The following is a 19,815-nucleotide window of genomic DNA, read 5'->3' on the forward strand; positions in this document are numbered from 1 at the left end:
CTCATGCGAAATCGTTGAATGCGGGGAAGCATGTCATGAAGAAATTTTGATCCAAATAACGGCACTAACGGCTAAATCTTGAGTCCTGTCCTTCTTTAAACATGTGAAGGCTTTCTCTTCTGCTGGGCCCCAGAGCCATTCGTTCTAACTTGACAACAAGTCAGGCAGGGAACGGGTCTTTTCGGACATGTTTTCGATGAACATCTGTTGGTGGTTAATCATACCAAGAAATCGTCTTAGCTCGGAAACTTGCGAGGACTTTCCATTTTCTCAATAGCTGCTGTCTTCATCGGAAGAGGAATTCGTCTAGGGGAAGTAATAGGAAATGGTGGTGTATTTGGCGTTAACTGAATTTCGTATTCTCCTTCGAGCTCTCCCTGTCCATGAAAATGTTGAGGATATTTCTTCATAATCTGTTCTTCGGAACATTGCCTCTGGATGTCGTTGATTCTGGCGTCTAAATTCAGTTTCTCAGTGGCTGGACGGCCAAGGAGAGGATATTTAAGAACTTTGACGACATAAATATCTTCGGTCACGCAAGTCTCTCCAAGCTTCAAATTCTCTCGAATTTCTCCAATAACGCGTAGACCTTTTTAATTGGCCCGGAATAGCATTTTCGAGGTGATCTGTAGTCGTCCTAATTTCTATCGGCGGAAGATATCCTGAGGGATGGCTGTGATATTTACTCCTGTGTCGATCTTGAACTCGTTAACATTGGTATTTAAATAATAATAATAATAATAATAATAATAATAATAATAATAAAAAGATACTTATAGGGCGCATTTCTAATCTCAATGCGCCTAACAACAGATTATTAAGACATAAGAATAAGTAATTAATTAACAGTAATGTTTTTAAAAAAAAATGTCTTAAGCCTAGTTTTGAATGTTTCTACTGTTTCCGCTCTTTTAATATATTCGGGAATTGAGTTCCATAGTTTCGGTGCAGATACTGAAAAAGCGCGTCCACCATAGGGATTGGATTTAATGGGTGGGATGCATAACTGTAAGCGAGTTGATGATCTCAGTGTTCTTGATGGGTGGTATTCTTGTATAATAGGTTCTAAATAACTAGTAGATTGCTCATTTAAGATCTTATAAGTTATAAGTAATATCATAGAATTAACTCTTGCTTCGATTGGCAGCCAATGTAGATTCTTTGAAATAGGTGTTATATGGTCAGTGTTTCGTGTTCCGGTTATCATACGAGCAGCGATATTCTGGATCCTCTGTAGTTTGTCCCTTTGATACTTTGGTATCCCATATAGAATGCTATTACAATAGTCTAGTCTATTTCCAACGAACAAGTCAGTTTTCTATTTTTAGTTATTTTTGACCATGCAAACGGTTTCGCCGATAATTATTACAGAAGAGTCATCTTCACTTGAGCCGTCGTCAACACTTTGAACTCGTTGAAAGCTTTACTGCGTAACGGTCTCTCTTCTTACATGCGTTGTAAGTGACATCTCGAGCTAGGCAACGACTAGGAGAGTGGCTCGGCTGAGCTCCGCATTTGTAACAAGATTTTTGAGCTTTGCGTTTAAACTTATCGCATCATTGCCTTTCTTAAATTTAGGACGGCCACGTCGTGGTCCAGAACTCTTTTGTCTTTTACTTCAGATACGTCTGCTGCGGTTGGATTACTTTGGAGGATTTGATCTTGTTTCGTCTGGAAAAGTCGGAATCCGGAATTCCGCCGGAATATTTCAACGTCTGTTTTTGTAATTCAAAACAACTCCGATGGTTTTTCGAAGAGCGTCGAGCTCCGAATATACTTCGATGATTAACCGAAAACTATCCGAGGGTCTCTGAAGTTACCTTGAGATCCTCGAGGAGCGATCGAACCCCTGGCTTCATTTGTTTTTTATCTCATCTTTTGTTTATTTTTAATCATTAACTTATCTATTTTTTAACGGCCGTGAAACTGAATAATAAACAGCAAATCATTCGTCAAATTATAGGTTAACATGGTCAGCGTCCCTTTAATCGAGATATCGATTATTCATTAAAAAGGTACAAAGAAAATATAGCAATGCCTAAGTCAGTCTGCCATTCATTCAATTACAATTCCGGGAAAGCGCTGCTTAACGCTGCCTGCGTTTTCGATCGTTCTTTGTTCTTCGGACGAGGAAAAAGTAGTGTGGTATCGGGGTGGTTAACTGTCCAACCGGAAACAAAATGATTTGAATTTACCCAATATCCATGCACTTATCACTAGGCTAAGACAAAATTCACCATCAAAAATTCCGTGTAACTAACATAAAAATAGATTCTTCAGCGTTTTCTTAATTCCTCATGGGTGTTCGACCATATTCATGGGGGTTCGATTGTTCCTCAGGCCGGATCCTCTAGTAACTTCGGAGTATATGCACAGCTCGTACACCCCTCGGAAAATCTTCGGAGTTGTTTTAAAATAAAAACAGCCCTTGAAAAAATCAGGGATCTTCGGGTAACTTCGAAAACCTTCAGATAATCTTTGGTTAATCTTCGACTATATTCGGAGCTCGTACGCTCTTCGGAGAGGTAAGCTGGAAATGTTGAGACAATTTAAGTTAGATTGTGTGACAAGTTAGTAAGATAAGTGATTGCGTGGTGACAACTTTTCGCGTGTGGTTACAGTGTCGGTAATGGGATCAATTAACCGGTCCATTTGTTAGCTGATATCGTTATCTAGGTGTTAGGGTGTGCCGCACGTACTGATAAGATAAAACCTGCCAAGATTTTTTGGTTGCTTTTTTTCTATCGAGGATAGAGACGTGATCTGTGAGTATAGTAACTAACTGAAGAATAAAACCGTGAAGTTTGCGAAGAACAGCCTGCTGTTTTTTGCCATTCGCAATAGAAAGCCTGCAAGTTTGTTGAGGAGGAATGAGGGAGGCCTGTCTTTAACGGAAGAGCTTATCGCTTTCGTTAAGCAGTGCTTTCCCGGAATTGAAATTGTGTAAATGGCAGACTGACTAAGGCATTGCTATATTTTCTTTGTACCCTTTTAATGAATAATCGAAATCTTGATTAAAGGGACGCTGACCATGTTAACCTATAATTTGACGAATGATTTGCTGTTTATTATTTAGTTTCACGGCCGTTAAAAAATAGATAAGTTAATAATTAAAATTAAACAAAAGATGAGATAAAAAAGTCGATTAAAAACAAATGAAGCCGGGGGTTCGATTGTTCCTCGAGGATCTCAGGGTAACTTCAGAGACCCTGGGATAGTTTTCGGTTAATCATTGAAGTATATTCGGAGCTCGACGCTCTTCGAAAAACCATCGGAGTTGTTTTGAATTAAAAAAACAGACGTTGAAATATTCCGGCGGAATTCCGGATTCCGGCTTTTCCAGACTACCATTTCAGCAGATTTTTTTTCGAAATCACTTGACCTAAGGTCAGCTGTGACTGGCCATCAATCTTCACCTAAGATGCGAATCGCCCAATCCGGCCACCAATTGCGTGTGGACCATTTGATCCTGTAGATCCCCGAAGGAACAAACATCAGCCCGCTCCTTGAGATCTTCTATAAATAACATAACCCCTTCTTTTTCTTGCTGCAAGCGTCGCGCAAACACCTTTGAAGTTTTCCTTGAACTTTCGTTAACGTTAGTGAAAGTGCCTTCCTCACTTGACAACTTGAAATTTTGATACGCGCCTTAACTAACAGCTCATCTAGCAGCTCATCTAAATAGCTCATATCGCGAGATCCACTGGTTCCAATCATCTGGTTTGGGATTGAAAGTCGCTGGTGGAGGAATATTGAAATTCGCTGCTGCGGCAAAGCATCGTTCCTGTTTGTGGCCCCTTGTGGCTTGTTCCCTGCGAGGAAATTGCTTCTTTAGTCGCGTTTACATACAATCTTACAACCTCGGGGTGTCGAGGTGAGGTTTCTCGAGGTTGCTGTTGCGCTTGCAAATAGGGAGTTTAAGCACAGGCGTCCCAGGCTCACGTCCTGTATGTATTTATTCATGAAAGCGTCACGCGTTGTGTTATGCGGTGTTAGGCTACGCGAGGATGTAGGGAATGATTGTAACCGGATCCCTGCGTTTGCGCAAAGATTTCTGGGATCGCCATGGGGAAAACATTGCAGCCCGCTTGAAAGAAGTGTATGGCGAAAGGCAGTTTCGATGTTCCGCAGAGCAACGATTTTTGAGAGAGATCAACGCTTTTTCGCCGCAGTTTTATGATAGATGGATTAAGATAATTTAAAGACAAGGTAGGTTAAGTTTTGGTGGGAAGTACCCCAAATGATGTTTTAAAGTTTACCGATAAACTTGTCTCCTTGCGTAAGGTCTGTTGTCAAATCGTCATCGCGTAATGGTCTCGGCATATCTCAAAGTTAGTCACAAATCGTTAGGAAACAACTCATTTAAGGCTTATCACATATATTTATGTATGTAGAGCTTGTATTCATACTTGTCGACGTATTAAATAAACAACTTACGACGTCTGAAAATATACCTCCTTAAGGGAGAGAAGTCGTCGTGTCAACGTTATAGAAGTGTCTTTTAAACCGAGCTGTTGCTCCTTGAAACGATGGAATAAGCGATGAAAAACACGAGGAAAGCCTTGGGTCAAGCGATAGCTTGTTTGAGCAAAATCCAAACGTCTTTGAGCTGCCACTTTTCTCCTTGAGATCCTTGGAGGATTTGTCGGGAAAGGCAAGATCACGGGAACTCCGGCAGAAACTATAGACATATATTCAGTCGTGCATCGCTTTTTAAGCGACCCATTCCTCATCGTAGAAGAAAAGGTTCAGTTTTGAGCCGATTATCAACGCTGGTTCGTTCTCATAGATCACAACAAGTAAGCAATGTAGGTGTTATATTACTTTAGTGTATCACGATAATATTTAATGCTCAAGTATTCCATTTCAATCTCGTGCTGTTTCGAAGCAGCTGTATCAGCGCTCTTTAGTATTACAAAGCCAAGAAAATAGATAGAGGTACACCTAACATAATGAAACAGAACTGAAAAGGTTTTGATGTGTTGAGGGGTAATCCCACACATATCTTCGAATATATTCGGTCTATGAGTCGTCCAACGATCGTGTTGAGGAAGCTGTTCTGAGCTATTCCACATTCCTCGGCGTGAGCATATAATTCGCCTTTCCAAAGTTGGTTTTGCAGACAACGATGTGTTTAAAATTTGTCATTCAGTGCCTAAATCAAAAACCCCATACAATGCACTTAGGTAGCACTTGGGTACACTTAGGTAGCACGAAAAGCCGGAAAACTCTTGAACAAAAGCTCATCTTTCAAACCGGCAGTCTAAATCCCACAGGTATCAACGAACGCTTTTCATTCCACTAATTTATTCGTGTTTTTCTCGTTGCCATGTTCCCACCAATCACGTAGCTCCTTTTTCTGCCTTTAAAAGAACACACAACCCAAAATTCCCCTATTCGCTCCGACGAAGGGCTAACGCTCGAAACGTCAGCTTTTATAATCGTAACGGTGGCCAATTTACCCTTTCAACTTTGTTGATATATTCAAATTACACCATATAATGCTTTTAGCTCTCTCGTATGGCTTTCATGTTATCACATTCAGACGGCGACAGTGGCAATTGCAAGCACAAGCGTCTCGCGCACTTGTCTCGATTGAAAACAGCGAGGATAAATGATAAATGATGAATGATTATATTTTGTATTTAGCCAACTTGCTTCGTCCAGACCCCCCCCCCACACACACACACACACACACACACACACTCACATACATACACACACACATATAAAACAAAACAAAACAAAAAAGAAATAAAAAGACTGAAGCAAGCAAGCAAGAAGCTGAAGAAAAACAATTACTTACCAGCACAATAACCTGCTGAACAATACCAGGGAGGCCTTAGATAGTACACGAAATAGTTACCCGGACACTTGGTAATGTTTATGTTGAATGAGTCGAAGCAACCGTCTGGGTCAATGTTAAGAGCATTGATGCATGCTTTGCGAACAACATTCTCGCCCTTCTTCGTCGGATGAGTACCTTTCAACCAGATGGGAGCGTGCGTGCCACACTGGTTAGGTAGCACTTTTTTTTCCGGCATTTTTCCACCAACAAAGCTTGTGAAACGATACCAACCCCATCTCAATACCCTATCACATATAGCGACTTGTCCCGCTTTCCAAATACTATTAACGCTGCGGCGAGGCTCATTAATTTCGATGTATGTCGAATTTGAGCAACACGAACCGTCACTGCAGTCCTTACGCGCCTGGCAAGCTACTGCACTAAGGGCCACGAGTACAAAGAGGCTGATAAAAGCAGAGTCAGCTAAGTTCATATTTGAATACAACGCTCTGCATACGCACAGTTTGCTGTACGATATACGTTCGAGCTATTTTTTAAGGAAGACAGACGCCATCATCTATATCAATCACCTGGATTGCAATTGGTCAATAATTACGTCTGCTTCTAAACGAAATATCGAATTATCGCGGAAATAATTAATTTTTGTCGTTTGCGCTGAAGTCAAAGTTGCCTATTGACTCTGTCATTCTGAATTGATTGACATATAAATACGCTATTAGCATGGAGGCGTGAGAAGATAAAGGAACCGAAAGGCAGGAGCCCAATGATAGTGACTTAATCTTAATCTACGTAGATCTTTCACGCAATTAAAAACAGATCCTTCTCAATAGCTTTGTTGCTCAGTTCTTAGAACTCTATTCTATAATCTTGCCGTGAACGATTAAGGGCTTGTAAAAGTGGAAGTTTGTCATATTCTTACGCAATTTGGTTTGTAACTGTAAAAAATGGTACACTAGAGACTTAAGATCTGTTTACAAACAGCGAAACAAACGTACACTCGATAAATTTCTTAGGTGACTAACGTTAGTAAGCCACAATTTCCTGCTTGCTTAGTATGCTGAACTCAGGCGCTGTTAACGTTGCTGCATTGCAGTAATCAATCGTATTTGCATTCGTAGGAGCTAAACTGTAAGTGGCAATGACAGAAAATGTCTAATTTCTTGTTGCCATGAACGCACGCGCGCCATTGTAGCACTGATTGAGTCTGGGAGTATGTTCCTATTTTTCTCATCATGTTCTTGGCCTTTTGTATCAGGTGGTTGTAGTGCCCGGTTGTAGTGCACGTAGTGCCCGGTGTTGTGGTCTATCTTTGTGTAGTGTCTATGAAATTGATGGGGGGTACTGCACTGCGTCTTTGAATATTGTATTGAAAGGGCGCAATATAAATAAGGAAATCATTCATTCATTCATTCATCGATAGCTGCTCAACGTATTAATGATGATGCTGGAGACGACCTACAGTGAACTTTACAGAATTTACACCTTTGACGGGAATTTTGATGGCGTAAAAAAATACTTTGATCGAAATTTTGAAATTGACCCCGAAAAAAAACAATTATACTACATCATTACTATGAAGGTGAAATGTATCAAAAGTATTTCCTCATAAAATTTTGAGAAGGTAAGTTGTTTCCCTCAGCGAGATCCAAATAAGTGGGTATTGTTGTGACAATACTATACACATCATGTTGGTACACTTATGCCATGAAAATACACAGCCGTATGTATGGTAAGATGAAGCTTAGAATCTTATGCACTTACCTTCACCCAGAGGCACCGAGGAGTGAGGGTATTAAGGGTTTTCCTTCATTCAAAATTTGGCTTTGGAAATATCATTTTTCTTAATCTACAGAAGAAATGCGAGCTGATGCGAAGCGGGCCAAGGATGACCTTGTCGTTGTAAAGGTCTTCGTGTTTGTAAAAGGCAAAGCAAAGAAACCGTAGTAAACTTGTCTACGTCTAATAGACGAATGACACCATATCCTAACTGACAGATAAAAATTGTTGCAGCGGTTAAAGTGCGTTTCTTAAGACGAATCCGAATTATACACAATCTCCGCATCACATGAATGACTAGCATGGACATCACTAACATCTGTGCATGACTGAATAAAGTTTCGTTCAATTTAATTTTTTTTTTGGAGCGTAAATCGTACCATATTAAGTTAGTGAGACTGGGAAGGTTAGTGCCTTCACTGACTTAAGAAGTGATAGTTACAGTGGCATTATATTTATGAGAGAAAGGACGATCCTACTTTATTTCCTATTTGATTATTTTACATATTCTCTTCGGAAATTATGGCTACTCTCTTTTAAGAGCGATGGAATCGAAATTTCTGCTCAGTGAGCACCAAGAGCGACATCAAGAGGGAAAATACTAAGCCGATGGAAACCATGCAGTTTATGGACAGTGTCGCGATTCTCCCACAGTTCTTCAAGAACTGTGGGAGAATCGCGATACTGTCGAGAATTGTGCCCTAGCTGCAACCGTGATATAGGATATAGCGGTTTCGGCGCATTTTTCGGAAACATACGATTCCGACGGCCTTCAGGCATATTAATTCTCGTTTTTGGAAATTTACCAGTTTATAGAAAATGACAAGTTACATAAAGAGAGGATTCCGAGAAATTGAAAGACGGTTGGTTCCAGGAAAAGAGAAAGAATATTGACATTATGCCCTTGCGATGGCGTCAGAAACAGGAACTCGATGAGGGACTTTCCCATAGAAATGAGTCATGATTTTTGTGTCCAATTACAGACTTCACTTTTTAGCTTCACGATTGTGAAATTTTTCATGAAAATCTTTTTATTTGAAAATTTTCATGAAAATCTTTCACTTTGTGTATTTTTTCGTGTTGTTTGGTAGTTTCCATAGGCCCGCTCCGGGAGCTTACGTCGCCGTAACTTTAGGCAACTTAACAAAAATTGATAGAAAAGACACTGCGCCCTTTGGGGAGTTAAGGCAATTTAAGACGACTTAAAGCGATTTTAGTCAACTCAAGCGGTGAAACCTAAGTTAGCGACAGTCTCTCCATAAACTTAACAAAAATGTACAACGCAATCCCTTGCAATACAACAACAACAACAACGAATTTTATTTAAGCTTAATAAGAAAATTACAATGCTTGGGCATTGGGCCCAATCATTTTGGTTACTTTTGTATCCACAAAAGTCACCATTGTCTGAAATATCCAGATTTGAAACCATTTTTAGCGAAAAATGCGTAGACAGAATTCCCACAACATTTATTGTTCAATTACATGTATATCGTCGAAGCTAGTGAACAATTAACCAGGAAAAATTATGGGTTATATGCCTAGCGTAACAATATGAAAAAAAAAACTAAAATTAACAAACCTTATAAATTATGCCCATACTTACATAAATTTACAATTTGAGAAAAGAGCCACAATTTAATTAATTAAAATTCATTAAGATTATTTACACGTATTTATTATTTCACAAAGCCAGCTTCACAAATTATGAAAATACTCAGCTTGTCTCCCATTTTTTGGCACTTATACTGCAAATTTTGGAATAAATTTTAACTTGATGTCAGTCATCTTCAGCAGAGCATCCAAAGACAGACCTGGAGATGTGAAATAAGGACAAGGATCAAGCTTGCAGTATTGCAATCAGGTGTTTCTTAAGTTTTCAAATATGTCTACAAGAAGAACATCAGATCCGTGATACAGATCATGATTATTATCACCCATCAAATTGAGGTTAAATGTTTGCCATACTTTCTGTGTATGTTTATACTGCTCATCAGACATATCCTCATTATTCAATATACTGTAGATATCATCTTTTCAGGAAATTGTTTTTCATCAATCTTTTTCAAAACTTTTCATATACTGACTGTCATAGGGATATACTCATTTCTGTTTCAGGAGATTAAATTAATTGTTTTTTTTTTCTTCTAATACATGTCCTGTGTATTTCAAGGCATCATCAGGCAGAGTACTCACAAGTCTGTCCAAACTGCTTGACATAAATTGGAAAGTACCAAGGAATACCAAATGTTTGCCTAACATAATGTTATTTATTCCCACAAGAGTGTGCATGATGAAATGAGAATCATTACCTCTCAGATTATGGAAAATAACAGGAATTTTAATAGTTTTGACATCCATTTTGAGTTTTATATTGCAATCTTGATGAGCCTGATCCTCTGTATTTTCCTGTTATATGACACTGGTCCCTGGCTCTGATATCTTTCTATGCGTGTGTCATCTATTGCAAATGTGACATTCTTCTGCCTAATTGAATTTCCATTCATCTTCATCTGTCATCATCAAAAGTTTAAGTGTTTGTTTTTAGTTTTGAGGCAGTATTCAACTTCTTCAATCATCTGTTCCTTAAATTTATAAACAGCTTTTTCACCTCTAACACTTGTGATGGCTTAATTGCTGTATTTATCATCATAGTGGCACACAGTCTTATCTCCATAACCACAGTCTGTATGCTTCTGGTATGCTTCTGTATATGATTGATTTTTGTCGAGTGCACATTAGGTGAATCATTTTAGTTATTGCACTTTAAAAATCAGCATAGACAACAAAATGTACAGGCTGTTGTTTCTGATGATTTCCCTTACCAAAACCACATATATTTTACATATGATTATCTGCTTCATATGTATGTGACATATATGTTACATGTATGTGACACATATGTCACATACATGTAATATATATGTGACATATGTGTCACATATATGTCACACATGTGTCAAATGTAGGAATTTGGAACCTATGTGCAGTTATGTGACATATATGTGACATGCATTTGATATATATGTGACAAAAAGTATTAATGGCAGCTAGCTATTAATTGTGAGATATGTTGTGGTTGCTCCCGCACAGAGCGACCTAATCTTTTTCCAGTTTTAAGTTGTTAAATGTATACTTATAACAGTTTTCAATGGAGACAACTAAAACGATTATAGTAGAAGAATGACAGAATGATTAAAAATTCATGTCAATTGAAGTTAATTAAGAGACTGTGATTACAATCATGTATTTCAAGAAAGATCTAAATACAGTAGAAATAATTGGTTTGCATTCAATATCTAGTTTCAAGTAATAAAGTTCATCTTATTGTCTTACTGGCATTCAATATATAGTTACAAGTAATAAAGTTCATCTTATTGTCTTGCTGTTTTGGAAATGCCTCTCCTGCTTCCGGTACATTTCTCCTATATTGTTTTTTGGATTTTTGTGACACTGTTCTCCTCTTTGAACTGTGATTGAACAAATGCTGTAAACGAAGAAGGATTTATAGCAGTTAGACAATTTCCAAAGCTAATATAATGATTTTAGGCAGCTGTTAATCACTAAATGTGTCTCTCATATTTTTTGCATTATTAACTATCAGACACATGACTAGAAGCTCCTGTATTTTACTTGTGTAGCATCAGAAACTTTTTAATTATCCCAAGAAAAATTCCACATTCATAGCCAACAGGACTTTGAATTCTTAGCAATTCCAACTCAGAGCACCAATAGCTTCCCTGAAATATTGTGAATCTAAAACTTACAGGAAATTCCAAGGAATTTTAAGGAATTTCTAGGAATGTTTAAGAATTACTGGGAATTTTAGGAATACTTCAAGGCCACTAAATATCAAATAAATACATGCATTAACTCCCAAATATAAATTCAAGTAGTCAATGAAATTTATTTACATGCTTAACTCAGGGTTACATATTAATTATTTGCTATTGTATATTAACATCAACATGTAATAATATTAGGATGAAATTTCTTTTTCTTTTCTTGAAAACTTCGTAAAAATTATCCTCAATTACAGCTATTCATTTAAAATAGTCCTAGTGAATCAGTAAATTTGGTTTGACATAAACTGTGAATAAAATCTGTTGATTCTTTTTCCTGAAATGCAATAACTTGGGTTCTGTTTATTGCAATAAATACTATCAGTCAAAGAATAGTCTTGAAAGGAATCATTTCATTTGGGATGATGATATAAATGATATTTTATCCTTTCCTCCCTTGACTCAGGCTTTGACTTAATTTAATGCGGTTGTAACTTCTTTGGATAAAACTCTTGTGTGTTAAAATTCAAATGTAAGCTGCCAAGCAGCATCTTCATGCTATGTTGTTTGTTTTTGTTGATTCTGCAAGTTGAAATTGAGAGATTTCTACTCAATTTTGACTGAACACTCTTGGGAGTGGAGGGTTTAATTACAGTTAAATAATTGATTTTTTTATAAAATTAAATTCTTGTTGTAACTGTAATAATTAATTGCAATGAAGTTATCCCAAACTGCAGACTACGCAGCTGCTTGTCTTTTTCTGCTGGGCTCTCGCAGCTAATGCCAAACGCGACTAAAATAATCCTGAAACCTTTAGCCTAATGATAGATTTATTTTATTGTAAAGCGTAAGCTTAAGAAACTGTGGCATGCAAGTGACCGATTCGTACCAAATATCGCAATTTGTACTCACCACAAACTTTCAGAATCCGTAGTTTTATAAATCACCGCTCGACCCTTATACCAGCGAGTCGATAACTGTTGTCCCTTCTTTTAACTTCACAGCGCCAAGGACTTTCTTTTCATTTACAACACTCGCGCTATTCTCGTTTTCACATTGAACAACGGTAAAACCCATCTTTAGAGATGTCAACAGTCGAGAAAAGAAATAACTTAACGCAAGATCGAGCGATCAACGGATGGAAAGTACATTCAAAGATGAGCGCCAATAAGAATTTTCTTTGTTTCGGGTAAGATCAGATGGACATCTTGGGTTGTAAAGAGAATCCGCTGGCTTACCTGATTGCAGTCTTAAGAGAAGCGCAACCCTTACCAAACGGTTTGACTGAAAGACGATGTTGACGATCGATTTACCTTAGATCTATGCCCTGAAGATGAATTAAGTAATGATGTGAACTCACTCCACGTAGAAGTAATCGAGAAGAATCGAACGTACTACAAATGCAAGATTTGTGGCCGAAAGCTGTCGAGGAAACAAAGACTCGAAACCCTGACTTGACTTGTGTTCACGGCAAAGGTGAAACAACACAAAAGGCATGCAATCACAATCTTGAATGTGATTACAAACGTGTTTTACCCTCATTATTATGACAGATGGATACCACCTTAGGAAGTATAAGAGCCACCTAGATGATCACAGTGTACCAGTACCCGAATCAACGAAGTTGGACCGTAACAAGCGTTCAGCGACACGTTCCAACACAGCCATCTCGATTCCTCAGTCTTTCGCTTTCACTGGCCTAGCAGCGGTGCCAACAGAGTCAAGTCCGTCTCATAACGAAGAAACATTAATGTACAAGAGAAGGAAGCGATTATAGTGCGTTAGAATTCTTGCCTACAAATGAATGTGGATATTCCGATTCGGAATGGGTCAACGCTTTCAGCGTTGACCCATGCTTATGATTATGTTTATGTATTATGATTTTGGCACATCTCCAGACACGAGACATTTTGCATCACAAGAAAACCTTTTATGACTGGAATCCAAGAGGCCTTTGAGGTTAGAAAGCAAATCTGTGATATGAGTACATTGGATTTAAATTGAAAATTTGCACTCAATGTAACTGACTGCTGCTTTACAAAAAAAAATGCATATTAATGTTAAGATTCACTAAAACTTAGTTTAAATAATAAATTTCATGATAAACATGTACAGGTATATACATCTCTTGGTATATTTTGTTCAACATATCTTTTATTGAACTAGTTTTAAGCCTCTATTTAAGTTACTCCTTGTCTTAAAACCTTCACATTCAAGGTATTGAGAATTTCTTAGAATTATTTGGATTCAGGGTTATTTAATTTGCCTCAAATTCAATTCCCAGAAATTCCCAAGAATTCCACCCTTCTTAGCTTTAAGGTAGTTTGCATATAGCTGAGAATTGTGGAAAATGTGGCCACACGTTTAGAATTTCCAAAAAAATTCTCAAGAGAACTTTTAGTTTCTCAAAGTGACTTTTTCTGACAATGTAACAATGTCTTTCTAGCATTTGCTGGTGAAAAAAATTAAAGAGAAATTGAGAGATATTTTAATGATCTCCTGACAAATTGTAGTCCTTTTATAGTTATATATGATGATGGCCAATAGTACAGTGTGGAATGACTAAACAAAAACTTCTACTGTCAGGATTATTGAAACATTATATTATACAGTTTATTATGTCATATTATGGACCATATTTACAGTGAAAATGCATAAATTCACTATTGCTGAATTATGTGACATATAAGAGTAATGTTACTTAGGTACCTGTATAAATTGAGGTGCAGGAATTTTGAATGTGCTGATTAATTAATGTTAGATTTTGATGTTGTGTACATTTTGCATGTGACTAAATAATATAAAGTTTATAATTATATAAATTTAGGATTTCTTAATGTCAGATGTCTAATTGATAGCTGGTACGTACATATATATATATATATATATATATATATATATTGTGGGAGGAAAAAGACAAGTAAACTACAAGTTCATCCCTACAAGCCTGTTTCATGGTCGCCCACTCATCAGGGGATTTTACTGTACATATATGTGCATATATATGTATAGATTTTGGAGTAACTTTACACGTATTTTACATAATTATATGTAATATCTAACAAGGTAATTTAACACATATGTAATATCTAACCCTAACCCTAACCCACTCATCAGGGGAAAAATCCCCTGATGAGTGGGCGACCACGAAACAGGCTTGTAGGGATGAACTTGTAGTTTACTTGTCGTTTTCCTCCCACAATATATACTTCGCTCTACTTTTATGTATTGAGTACTGTTCTACGAAAATCAAGTCACACTTTATATATGTATATATATATCACATTATGCAACTGAATGTTTGCATATATGTTACATATGCGTTGTAATATATTGATAGAATTACATATATGTGACATATATGTATGCATACAACTGCATATTTGCATATATGTTACATATGTGTTAAATTACCTTGTTAGATGTTACATATAATTATGTAAAATACATGTAAAGTTACTCCAAAATCTATACATATATGCACATATATGTACAGTAATTTGACATATGATACGGTGAATATATGAAGTTCATAGCGCTCTCTACTGCGAGGATCGTGCATCATTCGTAATTTGACATATATATGTTACAGATACATAAATGTCACATATATGTAACATATATGTAGTTTTGGTAAGGGTTGTGAATTTTAAGGTTTCACCTTTTCCGAGCATCTTCAAAGCCTACTGTGATACAGTTCTCTTTGTGATCATTTAATATATTCTCAGTACTAAAACATTGTAAACAGTGCATGCAGAAGTTTTTCTGTGTTCATATTTTGTTTGATTAACTGTTGACATCTTTAATGAGAACATAATGCTACTTATCATATTACCTGTTATTAACAACAGATTCAATCCATCTTCAAACTTTTCTTTTGATGCATAGCTCAAGAAAAACTGTTAATTTCCATAACCGAATACATTAATCTAACACAAATATTATTCTGCTTTTCATTGTTTTTGTAATGTTTGACAGCTACTGGATGTTCAATTCTAGACTAATCATGAGTAATGTAAGTTTTTGACTTATTGTTTGTCAGTTTTTTTTTTTCATTCTTTGTGGATCTTTCTCTTATTACTTTACATGTCTGATATGTTATTGAATGTGACATGATATCTTATTTGGATACCATTAAATATTAAGTCTCAAGCTCTCCATACTGCATGGCGTTCTTACCAATGGTGATACCTATTCCACAAAAGAAACTTTGATTTATGCCATGATAATCACAAGATATGTGAGTTTTAAAAAGTGGGAATCTGGAAAAGCAAGGATCTTTTTTTAATAAGGAATGAGACTTGTCAGCCCCTTCTCTTTTAATTTGTGTTTTTACTTTATCCTGCCTCCTCCCTTTTACTGTTTGAGGGGACAGACATTAAGAGTAAGAATGACTTTACAACATGTAGGTGTTGCTAAAAGCTGTTTAGAAGAAACAATTTGCTTAGCTTGTGCACAAGTACAAATTTCTTTTTCTAACCATATTGTTTGATTCCACCCATGCTGATTGATGTAATTTTCAACCAAATTTCATACTATAATGAATAAGAAAGATGGTAAGTTTTGAGGTCAGTAAAGAAGTATAGAAAGATGTTTTTAGAATATAGAAAACATCTTTCTATATTTCTTTTCCTTACCGTTTTTTTTTTAATCTTTACAAAACATGACGCTTAATTTCAGCATTGCCGATTCTGATAGTATGCTGGACATGTGTCATTTGAACTTCGTAAAGGGCCTTGCTCACCATAAAATCTCTGTGACTGACTCAGTGGTAGAGCATCGGAGCGCGGAATCCGAAGGTCTGAGGTCTAATTCCTTATGGGGGTTCAGAATGTTTTCTTTGTCACACGGTCGTGACTAGACTAAAAACATCTTTCTAAATTTGATATTGTTTGGAATATTCTTAGATCTGCTTGTATCAATAATCAACAGGTCAGCTTTTTAATATCTTTGATATACATCAACATAATTACATGAAATCTTGCAGATGCACATGTATGTGGCACATTAAATTTTCTCCTGACTCTATTAACGTTGTATTACTAGCAGGGATTGGTCATGGTCATAAATCAGTATAGTCAAATTCAATCATGTTAGCTTAATCTGAAGATGGCATTTTAGACATGGCATTTAGATGCCACCAATTTTTCCATTGGACCAGGATACATTAAGCTCCCGTCCGCAGACCCCACTAGGGTCTACGGACCACCCCAAAAGTAGATTAAAAATAATAAATAAATTAAGATTTCACTGACTTGGTGTCTAATAGATCACTTCTATCTGCGAAATTTTTAGCGTTACTCAGTGCAAATGTAACAGACTTGGGTTCAGGCTTTGCTGCAGGTTATATCATTGCACATTGCCATTTCCTTTGCTGTGGCTATCTGTGAAAGACCGGGCTGCCTCGAAATTTGTTCTTTCTTTCCCTTCGCCATACTTTGTTTTACCCTTCCTCTTTCGTGGAAGCCATGGTTGGCTACGGAGCCCGCAAAGGGCAATGACAAATTATAATTATTTTACGAGTTATGTGATGAGTTATGTGACGAGTTGTGACGAGTTATTTGACGAGTTATTTGACGGGTTATGTGACGAGTTATTTGACGAGTTATTTGACGAGTTATGTGACGAGTTATGTGACGAGTTATGTGATGAGTTCTGTGACGAGTTATTTGACGAGTTATGCGACGAGTTATGCGACGAGTTACGCGACTATCGTAATACACGTGCGCAAGTAAGTCCGAGATGGCTACTGAGATGGACATGGCGGATTCGGCGGATACAACAAGCGACTAAACACATGAATGGCTCCGACATGTAATTGGATGATAAAGATAGTAAAAGTTAACAAGTTACATCCTAACTCCTTGCTCGTGAGTATTGTTTAACCTTGTGTTTCGATGCAGCTAGAACAATGAAATGTCATTGCGAGTGAAAACACCGATGTGTCAAATTAACAAGAAATGGTTACTTACAATAACGAAGGGAAGGCAAAAGCCTTTCTTGTACAGCGAGGTTGTTCAGCGATATTCCGGTGATGACAAAGTCATTCGCTGATTAGCTCCGCTAACCAAACTCATTTAGTCAGGTGAAGCGGACGACCAGAGACTGGAGTGGGTCCCCTATACTTTTTACGTGAAGCGTGATTGAGCGATTTTTTTTCTCGTGAATCGGGAATTGACTTTTTTGATAATTTTTTAATTGATTTTTTTTAAAAAAAGTTTGAACCAAACTAATGAGCAGCCCTTCTGTGATTAGAACTTAAAACTTCGTTCTCCGACGCGTATGAGAAACTTAGCTTTTCGTAAGTGTAACTGCCCTTACAAGACCAGGATATTTTTCATCAATGCGACTTTTGAAAATGAGTTTTATTGAAACTGTTCAAAAATGTCCTTTTTTATGAATTTATGACTAAAAAGAATGAAGTGGCATGTACGAAAACCTCAAATGGAGTAGAGAACATGTCTGTAACTACCTTTCGTTGTAACCGTCAAAACCTCCAAAAATAATTACTATAAGCAGTTTTCTGCGAAAAGCCGGCTTCAGGTGGCGAAAAGAAGGAAAGTACTTACCTTCCACGATGCGTGGCTGAATATTGCCACGAAGATGTGTTTTTATATAGGTTGTTTTAGCTTGTTTACGCTGAGCAATTCCGGTAGCCAGGAACTAGTTCACGAAACCCACAAGAGAATGGGCCGAACAAAATTGCGGAGAGAAAAAAAGCACAAATTTCGAGGATTCATGGTCTTTCATAGAGGCTACAGGAAAGGAAATAGCAGCTGGGTATATGTAATGACAAAAATTGGTGAAGAAATTAGTCAAATCTGGCTCAATCAAGAGGATATACGAGAGAAGCCCATAAGATTCTGGCGTATTGTTTCATTGACGCACTGTTCTCACGTGTACCCCTCGATCAATTGAGATGTGATATCTTAACTCGAAGACGTTTACCTGCGCTTCTTTCAATTTTGGCCCATTTTCTAAACTGAAATTTATAATGACGCTCAATAAAATATTATTTCAACCATTACTGATATCATACACTATATAATTTATGAAGAAGCAAAACATTTCCCATCCTCGAAAATTCGTTTAAAACATCTGGAACATCAACAAAGGTCTTCAGTTGCTTGAAAATACCGCTGACTAGAATGCGTGTCATCGCTTTGCCATATATTAGGACATTGTCCCCCGACCAGACCCCGTCACGCGCCCCTCCCTTCCCACTCCAGCTGAACTACTGCCTAAATTTCTTTGAATAGTACTGAATATGCACTTAGCCGGCCGGTGCTGAGAAGATTTGATAAAATGATGGGGGTAGGAAAATAAACTAACTGGAGCTCCGCTTTAAGGCTTGGTAAAATCTATATACCAACACTGCATGGGGTGAACCGTTAGCCAACTTCAGCAAAACCCCTCATAGGCGACAAAATCGTGCTGCCCGCATCGTTTTAAGGCGTGACCCATCTAAAAACACTTTTAGTGTTTTAGGGTGGGTTGAGTTAGAAACGAAACGGAAAAGACACATGTAAGCTAATACCTCAGTACTTATGCAACTATTTTATTAAAAACTACAATGTACATAGCTATGACATTCACAGAAGAACCGATTTGCATCTGTTCAAACTGAAGTTAAGTCTTGGGAAACGAATTTTTCAATTATTCAGGCTCAGCCCTTTTTCTTTTTTTTGCCTCGTCACATTCAGAAGGTAGAGTCACTTTCTTTCTTTAAATATTTTATGAATATAATCACAATTTATAAAATTTTGTATTCCTGAAATATCACATCCTGTAATTTTAAATTACTAATTAATGTATCTTTAAATTATTATACACTTTAGTACCAGGCCCGACTAAATATCAGCCTTATGGCTGATTGGGCCACCCTGCATAAAGCTTACCTTACCACAGTTGGCAATGATGTTGCAATCTGATTGGCCAATTTGCTGTTGTCGATAAGAGTATAGACAAGGCTGCTCGCGTCAAAGTGTCACGCAATGACTTTATCAGCTCTCAAACATTGATGACGTCGATATTGTGGTAAAAAACATCGATATTCATCATTACAGTGGTTAAAATTAAATGTGGCAACTCACGAGGTGTAGCCGAGCGAGTTGCAACAGTGGTGACAGTAAATGTGGCCTGAGAGTCCCAAACGAAAACACGTATTTTAGCGAAGATAATAAGGTACAGCAATGATGATAAAATGACAGGTAGAGCTTTGCTGTAAGATATATCAAAAAGTTGAAAATTGTCTTTCTCACCATATGTTAAAACAGAGAACACGTTAAACTTAGTCACGCTTTAAAATCAAAGTTGCATATTGATTCGTTAAAAAAGGAATGAGAATCACGGGATTTAGAACACTGATTGGCATTCAAGAGCGAATGTTACCAACGGTCAAACATTTGGTGGCAACAGCCAAAAAATCGATTCGGCTCATATTCTCGA

The 19,815-nt window shown here is 37.2% G+C and overlaps 1 protein-coding gene and 2 long non-coding RNA genes across 3 annotated transcripts; 1 reads left to right on the forward strand and 2 right to left on the reverse strand.

The window, feature by feature from the left end:
• Nucleotides 1-5,713: 5,713 nt before the first annotated feature.
• On the reverse strand, nucleotides 5,714-6,381 carry LOC111341906 (oncoprotein-induced transcript 3 protein-like). Its single transcript, XM_088733508.1, has one exon. It carries the CDS (start codon nucleotides 6,279-6,281, stop codon nucleotides 5,799-5,801), a length of 483 nt encoding a protein of 160 aa, XP_088589634.1. The 5' UTR covers nucleotides 6,282-6,381; the 3' UTR covers nucleotides 5,714-5,798.
• Nucleotides 6,382-8,871: 2,490 nt separating this feature from the next.
• On the reverse strand, nucleotides 8,872-12,554 carry LOC148723757 (uncharacterized). Its single transcript, XR_015991786.1, has 2 exons — nucleotides 12,280-12,554; nucleotides 8,872-11,072 (listed from the first exon to the last, which is right to left on the reverse strand). It is a non-coding gene; the product is annotated as an uncharacterized LOC148723757 (long non-coding RNA).
• Nucleotides 12,555-12,630: 76 nt separating this feature from the next.
• LOC148723758 (uncharacterized) lies at nucleotides 12,631-15,674 on the forward strand. Its single transcript, XR_015991783.1, has 2 exons — nucleotides 12,631-12,843; nucleotides 12,921-15,674. It is a non-coding gene; the product is annotated as an uncharacterized LOC148723758 (long non-coding RNA).
• The last annotated feature ends 4,141 nt before the right edge of the window (nucleotides 15,675-19,815 follow it).

Source organism: Stylophora pistillata, chromosome 9, assembly GCF_964205215.1.
Source record: "Stylophora pistillata chromosome 9, jaStyPist1.2, whole genome shotgun sequence".
Taxonomy (NCBI): domain Eukaryota; kingdom Metazoa; phylum Cnidaria; class Anthozoa; order Scleractinia; family Pocilloporidae; genus Stylophora; species Stylophora pistillata.

What these genes read in the sequence shown, in the direction of transcription:
- LOC111341906 (XM_088733508.1), bottom strand. Translation starts at nt 6,281, where the DNA reads ATGAACTTAGCTGACTCTGCTTTTATCAGCCTCTTTGTACTCGTGGCC.